Source organism: Octodon degus, unplaced genomic scaffold, assembly GCF_000260255.1.
Source record: "Octodon degus isolate 3935 unplaced genomic scaffold, OctDeg1.0 scaffold00018, whole genome shotgun sequence".
NCBI classification, from domain to species: Eukaryota; Metazoa; Chordata; class Mammalia; order Rodentia; family Octodontidae; genus Octodon; species Octodon degus.
Window position 1 is genome coordinate 20988191 of NW_004524594.1, and position 12517 is coordinate 21000707.

Below are 12517 nucleotides of genomic sequence, written 5' to 3' on the forward strand. Positions count from 1 at the left end.
TTTTTTTGCAGAACCAGGGATTGAACTCAGGCACTTGCACTTGCCAGGCAAGCACTTAATTCTACTGAGCCATCTCCCTGGCCCTGAGCTTTGTGTTTTAAAAAGGAATCTTGCAAAATTGCCCATATTGGACAATTTTATGTATGTATGTATGTATGTATGTATGTATGTATGTATGTGAAAGAAAAGGTACTTATGTTTATGTTTTTGTGTGGTACCAGGGATTGAATTCAGGAACCTGTGCTTGCCAGGCAAGTGCTTATTCTACTGAGCTACCTCCCCATACCCCATATTGGGCAATTGATTTTTTTTTTAATCCTCTTACCTCAGCCTCCCAGCTTCCCTGGGATTACAGGACCACACTACTGTGCCCAGCTAGAGCTTGCTTTTTTTGGGGGGGAGGGGCGGGGGGAACCTGGGATTGAACGCAGGTCCTTGCACTTGCCAGTCAAGCACTTATTCTACTGAGAAGTGCTTATTCCACCTAGTCATCTCCCTGGCCCCATGCATTCTTGAACTCTCCCTCAAATATCTCCTAATCACAGTGACATGGGTATGTGTCTCTCCTTTGAGTTTTGGTAATGGCTCCTACAGGGTATTTGTAAAACTTCTGGCATGACCAGAAGGTAGCCCTTGTTAAATGATAGATTAATAGTGCTTTTGGTGTACTTCTTATTGGTTCTGTAAGTACAGCTCCCTCAAGAGATATGATGAGTTCTCTCTGGCTATCTAGGTTTTACCCCTTAACAATGGTCTTAGGGCCAGGAGTGTACATATCCAGAGGCCAATATATTAATCAACATTACCTGGTGCTCTGCAGTGTGTATGGGACATTATTTCTAGAACTCCTATGTCCCCTCCAAGGCTAGAGAAGAAGGAGAGAGAGAAGGCCCTCGTTCCTGTCATCTCTAGAGAATGTAGATTAGAAACATTTTTGTGTTTGGAAGTAAACTTGAGCTTAAGAAAACAAACACAAGAGGGAGAACTGTCAGTTGGGAGATGTGGCAACTGCGTGGAGGGTAATAGTAGTGAGTACAGGGGAGGCTCTGATCGGAGGTGGCAGCCATTAGATCTTGATACAAAGACTGACCCAACATCCAGGACTTAGGTTGTGAGGGACCTCATTTAAGCACTCTCTACCACTCATCACATTTCACCACAGCCCAGCCCCATCCCCAGGAACAGGAAAAGCAGAAGGAGGCTTCTGTTCCCTGCAGCCTAGAGTGCAAGGGCCAGTGATTCAGGCCTGACTGCGTACTCTGAGCAGCTTCCTTTCAGCTCCTTCTTTGGAGCCACAACTGTTGCTGCCTTTGGTCCCTTCAATTCTTGAGCTCCCTGACTCAGCCTTGTACCCAAATTTACCAGCAGGAGACTAAGCTTTTGTCAGGGGTGGTAGGGCCTATAAGAACACTCTCAAGTCAGAGTCTCCATCCCTTCAGACTCTTAGCCTCCAGGTTCCTTGGCCTACTTCAGGGGCCTCACTAGTTCAGGGGTCATCTGCATACCCCTTCCAAACTTGTCCTCACTTCCAGGATCTCCCTGGTGGTGGTGGTGGTGATGGAGGTGTTAGTGAGGATCTATTTCCCAGCTAGACAAAGTCTGACACCTGGTGGCCAAGGTGAGGAATGGCCTGTAAGCCCCCTTTCAAATCTTCCCAGAATTTATGTAGGACTAAGATGGCCTAGGTAAAGGGAGTTGGGACCAGAAAAGGTGTGGAAAGTGTCAGAGGAAGAGAAAGAGACACAAGAGACCAAGGGAAGCTTTTCTCTTTCCCCATGTTCTTCCCTTTAAACCCACTAAGCCAGAGAACCTGGATCAGGAAGAAAAGGGGTTATTGGGATGATTGTAAGGGACCAAGAGGAGCTCCTGAAAAAGTCTGGCCCATAGGGTAAGGAATGAGGTGTGTGCAGTTGGCACCTGAGTGTTCATCTGGCATCCAGATTCCCCTGAGCTGGCCTGATTTCCAGCTCAAGGTGGGGGGCAGCACCCAAGGGACTGAAAAATGGGAATGCTGGGGAGAGGAAAGTAGAGCTGAATGTGCCCTACAGCCTGTTGGGCCAGAGGCAGCTACTCCCCTCTCTTCACCTGCCCCCATTTCCCAGCTGGCTTCCCATGATCTGGCTCTCCTCACAAGTCCCCTGGTGAGCTGGGTGAGAGGAAAAGGCCCTTAAGGCATTTGCAAGTACTACCTTCCCCCATCCTGTCATACTATCTGAGCTAAACCAGGGCTAATCCCCCTTCCCCTAGAGCAGTCATTGGTGGGCCTCAGTCCCCAGGAAGGCCCTGGTCTTCTCTTCCAGTTCGTGTTCTCTCTCTCTCTCTCTCTCTCTCTCTCTCTCTCTCTTTCTTTCTTTCTTTCTCCCCCATCTCTTTTCACTCCTGGCTCCTTAAGACTTCTACCTTGGCCTTTTTTTTTTTTTTCTTCAGTACAGGGTCTACAGGGTCTCAATACATAGATAAGACTTGCAGTGATTCTCCTGTTTTCATCCTCCCAAGCGCCGGGATTACAGGCTTGTGCCACCACACTCAGTCTCAATTGCCTTCTCAGTGGCACCCCAGGGGCGGGCTCGTACAGCATGTGGGGGATTGAACCCCACTGCTCTGCGCTCTGCCTAAGCAGGCGCTTTAGTCCGCTGAGCTATCTGGCCGGCCCTTATCTTAGCCTTGAAGCAGGAACATTAATTAGGTGTTCCCAACATGTCAAGGTCACTCTTGGAGGACCCCTTCAGTCTTCAGTATCAGAGCTGGCACAAAGAAGCTATGCCTAAACAACAACAACAACAAAAACCTATGCCTGAACCTCTGGGCACTCCCCAAAGGACAGAATTTAGCTCTACACTCAAAATTTTGGCCCTGGTCTCCGACCCAAGGCCTGAACTATGACAGGCCAGGACAACAATTTAGGGGGCAGGCCCAGAAACCTACTTAAACAGGAAGGAAAAGGGTTCTAGGCAGGAAGGGTATAAGAGGGAGGGGCTGGAGAATAAAGGAGAAAAACACCTGAGGTAGGGCAGACTGAGGCCAGTTCTATTGCTGGGACATCTTAGGGACCCAGATACTGTGTGAGAAAGGATCTCAGCAGGCCAGGGATGGTTCCAAAATCCCTGTATGCCAACTGTTTCATTGGGGCTCAGTCCTATTGCCATGTGACTAGGAGAAGACCGCATGTTGGCTGGAGAGTGAAGGTCAGTCCTAGAAGTCTTGGATTTGTGTTGAACACTCTGGCTCTCTTTCTGGAGCCTGAGATAAGGAGATAAAGTCAGAGGAGATATCTTCCAGGCTGAGTGGGAGAGGTTAGCCAGACCTGAGCTAGGCAGAGCTGGAGGAAGCAGGCAGGAACAAAGGTTGGTCAGGGAGCCATCCACAAAGCAGGTCAGGGTGCCAGTGGCTGCCACAGGAGAGAAAGGAATAGGCCTAGGCAGCAGTGGGAGCTGCTGTGGCTGACCAGCAGCACACCCCATTTCACGCTCCTTGGGCGGTGGCAGGCCCCACGGCTATCAGCTTTCAGGGGTGGGAGGAACCAGGAATGAGGAGGGGTCTGCCCCACCCATGGCTCCCTTTTCCCTTGGGGCATTATGGACTCAGGTGGTAGGTACCACACACTTGTGGGAACAGCCCAAAAGCCCCTCACAGAGGCTCTCCAGGGAAGGGAGGTCTGTCACACAGACTGGGTGCCATGTTTCCACCAAGCACTCAATGCCTGACTAGACCTTATACCTTCCCAGACTGGCCAAGGGGGCCTACCTACTGTGCTGCCCCACTCAGCAGAGACCTTTCTGCCTGGATGTGGGTCCTGCTTACCCTAAGAGGCAGAAGGGGAATTAGATTTGGCAGAGCCATAATGAGGAAGGGAGGGGCCCTCCAGCTCTTCATTATGCACCCACAGCTTCTTCCTCCTTAGCCTTCCCTCCTTGAGGAAGTTGGTGGGGAGAGCTAGACAGAAAGAGCCCCCAAAACACAGCTGCTCTTCCCCTCTGGTGGTCTCCTCGCCAGAGCATTCTCCTCTGTTCCCAGATCCCAGACCTGCAGCAAAGCAGGAAGGCAGAGGTCTTTGAGCAGGCATTGGCCCTTGCACCCCAGAAGGAAGAACCGGATGGGCCTTATAGAGGGTGATTAGTGCTGGGCTGGTCTCAGGGCTGGTTCCCAGACTCCCACTGGCCAGCACTTTTGCCTGCTGCCAGGAAGTTGGTGAGGGGGAGGTGAAAGTAGGGGTGAGTCAGCGATGACAAGAGCCCAAGAGACAAAGGTCATGGGTGGAGAATTGAGACACATTGTTTACAGCAGCCCACCTCTTCCAAAAGGCCTTCGATGCTAACCATCTTGTGGCTCTTGTGGCTCCACGGAGCTCAGACCCACCCTTTCTTTCTTTTCTGTTAGGAATTACAGCTCATATTGACAGCCCCTCTCCCTGTAACCTGTGAGCTCAGGGCACAAGGATGATTTGTGGTTTGATGGGGGCCCATAAAGCCTGTTACCAACAGGATCAGTCTATCTTTCCTACTTTTTAAATTTTTTTAAATCTTTCCTACTTTGAAAAAACTTTCTGATAACTATTTTGAGCTACTATGTGTGCATAGGCTTAGAGCAGTACTTGGCACATGATAAGAGCACTATGCGAGTTAAGTATATTGATACTCTTTTCTATATGCACAAGGCAGATATGGCCAGTGAAGAACTAGGGACCCAATCACATTGTGATGGAAGACTACTTCTCCTCTGGGCTTCTGTTTGGTATGGAATCTTCCTGACTAGTCTGGCAGCAGGGGCAGACTGGGGGAGGGCTGACAAAGCGATGACCTGACTGGACTAGGAGTGGGCAGTGTCTCTGGACGCAGACTGTGAGAAAGGAGCTTTCAGAAGCACAGACTTCTCCAGCCAGGTTTCCTGGAGTCGGTGAGGGTGGGGTGAGAGCAGGGAAGGGGGCTGGATTAGGCCAAACTCTCTTCGGACCTCCAGATCTGCCCCCACAGCACTCTGTAGCCAAAGGGTCAGAGTGGAAGGTTCCAGCTGGGCTCAGGGGAGTTACAAACCGGCCACGGGGATTAGTGAGGTTGAAAAGAACATTTGCCTAGCAAGGGAAAACGGGAAGTGAGAGGCTGAGGATAACGCTCCGCAAGTCCCTGGGGAATACATTCAGACCAATGGGGGTAAGAGGAGGTGGTGAAGTCTGGGGCATCTTGACAGTACCCCCCCCACTCCAGCCTAATCCCTCCTCCTCCAGACCACAGCTGCGGCTGATGCCCCGCCCCTCACCCTGTGGCCCTTGCCATTGGCTAGAGTCAGGGCCCCACCCCACAGAGGCAGCCTGTTATTGGCCTAGGTTTTGATGTTTGCGTGCTTGTGGGGGCGGGGGACAAGCGTCATTCTCTGGAACCTGGAGACTTCCTCTTTTTGCTTGTCTGGGTCAACTTGTCTGCCCGTCGCTGGCCCATCTCTCTCTCTGGCTCCATCTCTCTCTGTGTCTCAGCAGCTGTCTCTCACACGCCTCCTGGCCTGTTTCTTCCCTGCAGTCGCCTCCGCCTGCCTGGGTGGCCGCCATGGGCCGGAAGCGCCTCATCACTGACTCCTACCCGGTGGTGAAGAGGAGGGAGGGGCCCGCTGGGCACTGCAAGGGGGAGCTGGCACCAGAACTAGGTCTCTGAAGCGTGGGGGTGGCAAAAGGACTGGAAACGCAGGGACCACATAGTTGGGGGCCAGATGGAAGGGGAAGTGAGCATGTACTGTACTTCCGACCCAAGGTCTAAGGTCCAGCAATGGGATGACAGAGGCAAAGAAGTGGGGAGAGAGAGTCAGAAACAGTGGCACAACTTTGAGGCCAGGGGTGGGGCAAAGGCCTGGGCAGGCCTGAGGAGCAGTGTGTCATTACAGGGGAAGAACCCCAGCCCCCCAGCGAGGAGCAAGCAGAACTGGAGCTGCTACGTCAGTTTGACCTGACCTGGGAGTATGGGCCCTGCACAGGTGAGAATCCATCCCACCCACCAAGTGCATCCCTGAGCTAGTCTTTCACCCACACATCTGGACACTGACCCATTATCTGCCTGACTGAGGCACTGCTCCTGACTTTGGGGACTGTGGAGGACCCCATATTTCTCTAGCCTGGACTCTTCTCAACCCTCCATGAGGCCACTGAGTTTTCTTCCCACGCTGGCAGGGATCACACGGCTACAGCGCTGGCATAGAGCACAGCAGATGGGCTTAGATCCACCCCCACAGGTGTGCCAGGTGCTGAAGAGCCACCCCGGAGACCCTCGCTTCCAATACAGGTCAGGACAGGCTGGGACGACTTTCAGGGAAGCCAGGGGCTTCTCTAGGCACTGCCACCCTGCTGGCCTGGGTGGGGGCTTCTCTGGCCTGAGGGGGATATGGACACAGATATGGGGGTCCTTGCTCAGTAGGCAAGAAGGTTCTCCAAGGTGCCTGGCTCAGGAAGGCATGTTAACTCTTTATCTCAGGTCTACTGGTGGGGGAACGATGCATCTAGGGCCCAAGGGACTATTTAGTACTATTTTGTAAATGCCACCAAGGGACTTAACTGACTCTTTGGTGTTCCCTTCCTCCCACTTAATCTTCCAAAGCCTCTGGCATCTCTATCCCCTTTGAGGTACCACCTAGGCCATCCTGCCCTCTACACTCTTGCTTGCCACTGAGAACTTCAGGAAAGAAGTTAAGAACCAGTTGCTGCTGTGGAAGAATACTTGGTAGCTGAACCTGGAGGTCTGAGCCCCTGCATCTAACCAGAAGACTCCTACAACCCCCTATGAAGCCTGTGCGCCTCCAAGATGGACACTGGTCACTGGGAATAAGGATATGGCCATGGCCTATGGTGTGGCAAGGCAGCACAGGCTTGTGCAGATACAGATGGGAGAATCAGAAGGCAAAGATGCCCTTCCCACCAAAGACTGGCAATCTAAGGGCAGGACTGGGTGAGCTCACAGGGCAAGGGGTTCACTACTGCTGACAATAAAGAACATTGAATCTGGAATCCTGACCTCCACTCCCTTAATATGGCCCTGCTTTGGTTGGCAGTGCCCCACCAAGTTAGTAGGCAGGACAGCCAGCAACACATCTCTTTCTTAGTCCTAATAGACTGAGTTCTCCCCAAAGCTGAGCAATCTATAGTGCCCTCTGGTGGTACACAGTTAAACCACTGTAGGCACCTTCACTTAAAACCAGAAGAGAAAAACCTAGGAACCTGCTGGTCACCTATCTTGGCCAGTGGTGGCTACCTCACAAACATGGGTGCTGTGGCAGAGAATCATCCGTGGGTCCATGGCTCATAAGGTCCAGGTAGACCTATGCATGCCCAGAAAGCACTTCTGCTTCCTGTATCAGGGGTACCTCCATCCAAAACAAGGCAGGGAAAGTCTTAACTTATAGGACCTGCTTCAGATAAGGCCACCATCTGAGGACCTTTGGAAAGGAAATGGCTGTTGGCAGGGGACTGTTGCTTTGGGGACTCTGGGTCATGCACAAAATGGAAAATGTACTCAGTCACTCTTTACATGGCATTACTTTCTCTTTTCTTTTTTGAGACAGTCTTGCTGTGTAGGTCCAGGCTGGGCTCAAACTCACTATGTAGCCCAGGCTAGCCTTGAACTTCCATACTCCTCCTGCCTCAGCCTCCTGAGTGCTGAGATTACAGGGGTGCTCCACCACACATGGCTACAGGGGATTACTTTCTGGTGCTGTTTCAGTTGTCCATCTCAGGCAGAATGGAGACAGCTCTACATATTTACTCCTTGCAAACAGCCTAGAGAGGGGCTGAGTGCCTTGTTAGCCTGCATACTACTGATTAGGTACCTTAAATGTGTTCTCTAATCCTCTAAAAATCTTTTGATGAAATTTACAGAAAGGAAAATTAAAGCTCAGAGAAGTGGGGCCACGGAGATGGCTCAGTGGAGTAAGCGCTTCCTGGGCAAGTGCAAGGGCCTGAATTCAATCTCCAGTTCCGGAAAAAAAAAAAAAAAAAAAAGCTCAGAGAAGTTAAGCAGTGTTATCCAAAAGCACATAGCAGGTAAGTGGTAGTGTAGACACCAGAAGCCACACATTATCAGGCTCTTCCAGTTGACACCATTCCCCCACCCACCACATGCTCTCTGCCAGGCACCAGAGGTCCCTGTGGGGTGTTACTGATGGTGAGGGGTAGACAAAACAAACATGGAAATTAAATACAGGGGCTGGAGAGATGGCTCAGTGGTCTAACGCACCTACTTGAAACAAGCTTGGCAAAGCACAGGGACCGCAGTTCGATCCCCCAGCACCACATGCCAGCCAGCCCCGCCCCCTGGTGGGCTGAGCTGGCCACACACACACACACACACACACTAAATAAATGTAATAAAAATAAATAAATAATTAAAAAAAAAAAGACATTAAATACATCAGGTGGTTTTCAGTGGAGAAGAAAATTAGGGCTAGATGCCATGGAGGGGAGGGGCAAGTAGAGAATGCCAGGCATACTATTTTAGGAGGGTTGGGCACTTTGCTAAGATAGGCATTTGAGCAAGAAACTAAACTGAGGGGCAAGGCTTACACCTTTGTTTTTCAGAGAGAAAGAGCAAGCAGAAAGTCTTCCTTGCAGAAGCATTTCCATCCTATTTACACAATAGCATAGAAGCCAGTACAGCTGGTCAAGGGAGGAAGGTGTGGGGCAACCAGGCAACAAGGCCACACAGGTAGAGGACTATTCCCATAGGGTCTTGTAGGCCATGATAAAAAACGGGGATTTTGTTCTGAGTGAGAGGGGAAGACACTGCCACACTTTAAACAATGACATCGGGGCCAGGGAGATGGCTCAGAATAAGCGCTTCCCTGGCAAGCACAAGGGCCTGAGTTCAATTCCCAGTACCACCAAAAAAATAAAAAACTTAAAAATAAACAATGATATCATTGGGCCGGTGAGATAGCTCAGCAAACTAAGAACCCGCTTAGGCAAGCACAGGGACCAGAGCTTGATTCCTGGCACCACATGCCATACTGGGCCTACCCCCGGCCATGCTGAGTCAGCCACTGAGACCCCGTGTGGTGGTGCACACCTGTAATCCCAGCACTGGGGAGGCTGAAAACAGGATCACTATGAATCTGAGCTGTGTAGTGAGACCCTGTACCAAATACATTAAAAAATAATAAATAATAATAATTGATAGGTTTTTCAGAGATAAGTAAAGAGATAGGAAAGATAAAAGACACCTTTATTTACTCCAAAGACATGGAGAGGATCGAGGGCAGATGGGTCAAGTAGATCCTCTGACCTCAGACAAAGAAAGCTGAAGCTTTTATGGGATTTTTGCTAGGGGTGGAGTTTGAGGGGGGATGTTTAGAAATATCTGAGGAGCTGAATGGGGTCTTCCTTGTGGCGGGGAAAGGTGAAAGGAAATTGCACCTTGGGCTGGACTGGAGAAGAAGGGGAAAGGTGGTCTCTGGGAAGATAAGCTGTTGTTTTAAGGGTTTCAGCCATATTAGATGACCACCATGAACTGCATAAATTCAGCAATTTATACTAGGGCCAGACCCTATCAGTAATAATAAAAAGCAATGACATCATTGAACTTATGTTGTGAAAACATGACTGCAGCTGTGGGAAAAGAAAATGGATTTGGGAGAAGACAGACAGCCAAGCAGCTAAGGAGACTGCTGGCATCAGCCTGATGAGAGGTGACAGTGATAGGCACCGGAGTAGGGTGACAGAGCTGGTGAGAAGTTGCCAGATTCTCTCTGTATTTTGAAGGGAGGACTGCCCAACAAGAGCTTGCTCATCTGGATTGGGGAGTTTAAAAGACAAGAACTAATGATAATTCCACAGGTTTTGGTTTGAGCAACTAGAAGGACACGGTTTCCATTAGTAAGGTAGAAGGACTATGAAGAGGAAGGAGGTCAGGTGGAGATCAAGAGTTCAGTTTTGGACTTGCTAGATTTGAAGTATCTGTGACATGCCCCCTTGGGGATGGGGCTTTGGTACAGAACATGGAAGTACAGCATTCTGCACAGGTCTAGATTTGAGATCTAATCTTGGGGATCTTTTAGATAGCATTTAAAGCCACATGAGTGCAGAGACTACTTGAGTGGATATAGAAACAAAAAGTGATCTAAGGACAGCCCAAGTCCTCCTGTGCCCAGGCCAAAGAGAAGGCATGAAACAAATGAGATGGGAGTGGCTGATAAGGCCAGAGAAAGATCAGGGGAGTGGAGAGGCTGGCAGGCCTGGGAAGAGGATTTCAGATCTCAGATGTTCCCAAGAGGTTGGTGCCAGCTTGAGAAAGCTTTGCTGTTCTCACGCAAAGATTACTGGTGGCCTTGGTAAGAGCAGTTCTGTGTAGTGATGGGGGTAACAGACCACCTGGATTGGCAGCAGAAGTGGAAACAGAGTATGCCAATTAACTCAGGGACTTTTTACTGTACAGGGAGCAGAGAACTGGAGTGCTAACTAGAAAAGTGGGGGTTAAGGAAGGTTTTGTTGTGCCTTATGTTACATGGAGCGATATTGCAGCCTAGTCATATAACGAAGTGTCCAACAGGAAGGAGGCATAATGCTGTAGGACACAGGGCAGCAGGCACAGGCATGAAGGTCAGGAGGACCAGGAACTAGGACACAGGGGAGAGTGCTTTCTGTAGGTGCATCCACTGTGACAGAAAGGAGGCAGAGAAGTCAGGGCAGCTGCAGTGAGGGAGGGGCATTTGGGGAGACTGGGAATATTTGAGGAGCAAATGTTTACCCAGAGCTTGGCTGTAAGTGGCTCTCCATGCCATCTGCTGCTGAACATGAGGGCACATTATTTACTCAAAACAATGTCATGAGGGAAGCATTAGCTGTGTTTTATAGATAAGGAAACTGAGGCTGAATGGAAAAGTGCCTTGCTCAATCAGTAAACACCAGGGCAGGAATTCACTGCCAAGCTGTCTTCCCACCCAGCACCCCACACCTGTGCTCCAGATGCTTAGAATGGAGTTGCCGAGATAAGGCTTACATATGGGAAGAGTTAAAAACCCTTGTAATACAAGTGCTGCCCCAGGCAATCTAGGAGCACCACGGAGCCAGGCTGTTAGGGCTCAGAAAGAGGAAGAGCGGGCGGGGCCCCAGGGACCTCCTCCTGTGCTGCAGAGAAAACCATGTGCCTCTGACTGTCCCATTGGTGCTAGCCCTGCCTCAGTTGATCTGCACCTAGCACTGCATTGATAGGATCCCTGCTTGTTGGACCTTCCCACTGCACAAAGGTTGGAGACTTGACACATTGAACATTCTCAATAGCTTTGTGTTTTATCTTTAAAATCTGCCATGTTTGCATTCCACTCTGTGTTATGTCTGTGTTAGGTGCTTCAGCATAAAAGCAGATAAAATTAGACTTGTATGTGTGGCCTATAGCTTGTTTCATCTGCCTCATGCATGACACAACTGTCACAGCTTAGCTCATGATGAGCAGCACCGCAGAAATACTTACAATGAGTTTGCCCAAAAGGAAATGGAGGTACACAGAGGTGAAGGCTATGAGTGTGCAGACAGTGAATGGTACTCTAGATGGAGGACTGGGCTGAGCACTTGGCATGGGTAGCCAGGGAAAGGTGTGCTGTGCACTGTATGCTCTTTAGGAGGACCAGTGCATAAAAGCTGTTGCCTGAGCATTTATGTATTCCAGCACTAGTCTATGTGCATTTTACCCTCACACTCAGCCCAGAAAGAACTATAAACATTTCTTTCTTAAGTTTGTTTATTTATTTATTGTGTGTGTGTGTGTGTGTGTGTGTGTGGCCAGCTCAGCCCACCTAGGGGTGGGGCTGGCTGGCATGTGGTGCTGGGGGATCGAACCGCGGTCCCTGTGCTTTGCTAAGCTTGTTCTAAGTAGGTGCTTTAGACCACTGAGCCATCTCACCAGCCCTGGTTTGTTTTTTGAGACAGGGTCTTGCTATGTAGTTCAGGCTGGTCTTGATCTAACCAGGTAGCCCAGGTTGGCCTTGAGCTCATGCTGCCTCATTCTCCTGAATGCTGGGATCACAGTCAAGCACATAATATTTCTTTCCAAATGACTTTAAAGAGGAAGATCTGCGTATGATGGTGCATACCTTTAATACCAGCAACTGGGAGCCTAAGGCAGGAGGATTAGCAGGCATTTGTGACCAGAGAAGAATAGAGGGAGAGAGGGAAGGAAACAAATGAACTTCAGGCACAGAGGAATTACATATAGCACAGTCATACACACAACATGTGGGGTTTGACCCCAGAGTCTGGCTCCAGAGCCTGTGCTCTTTTGTGTGTGTGTTTGGGTGAGTGTTACTGGGAGTAAACATAAGGGTTTTCTACTGCTGAGCTACATAGTCAAACCTTTTTTTTTTTTTTTTTTGGCCTTTTTGAGACAGGGTTTCACTATGCAGTTTAGGCTGGCCTTGTACTCACAGCAATCCTCCTACCTCAGCCTGCTGAGTATTGGGATTATAAGTGAATGCTACCATGTCCGGCCTTTCTTTTTCTTCTTTTGCTCTTTTTTCTTTTTTCTTTCCTCTTTCCTCTTTTTCCTCTTTCCTCTTT

General features: G+C 49.8%; 1 protein-coding gene across 1 annotated transcript; it reads left to right on the plus strand.

Moving 5' to 3' along the window:
• Positions 1-5346: 5346 nt before the first annotated feature.
• Positions 5347-6982, plus strand: Pold4 (DNA polymerase delta 4, accessory subunit). The gene is made up of 4 exons (XM_004627160.2): positions 5347-5634; positions 5869-5958; positions 6152-6263; positions 6576-6982. The coding sequence occupies exons 1-4, from the start codon at positions 5538-5540 to the stop codon at positions 6598-6600; spliced, it is 324 nt and encodes a 107-aa protein (XP_004627217.1). The 5' UTR covers positions 5347-5537; the 3' UTR covers positions 6601-6982.
• Positions 6983-12517: the final 5535 nt, after the last annotated feature.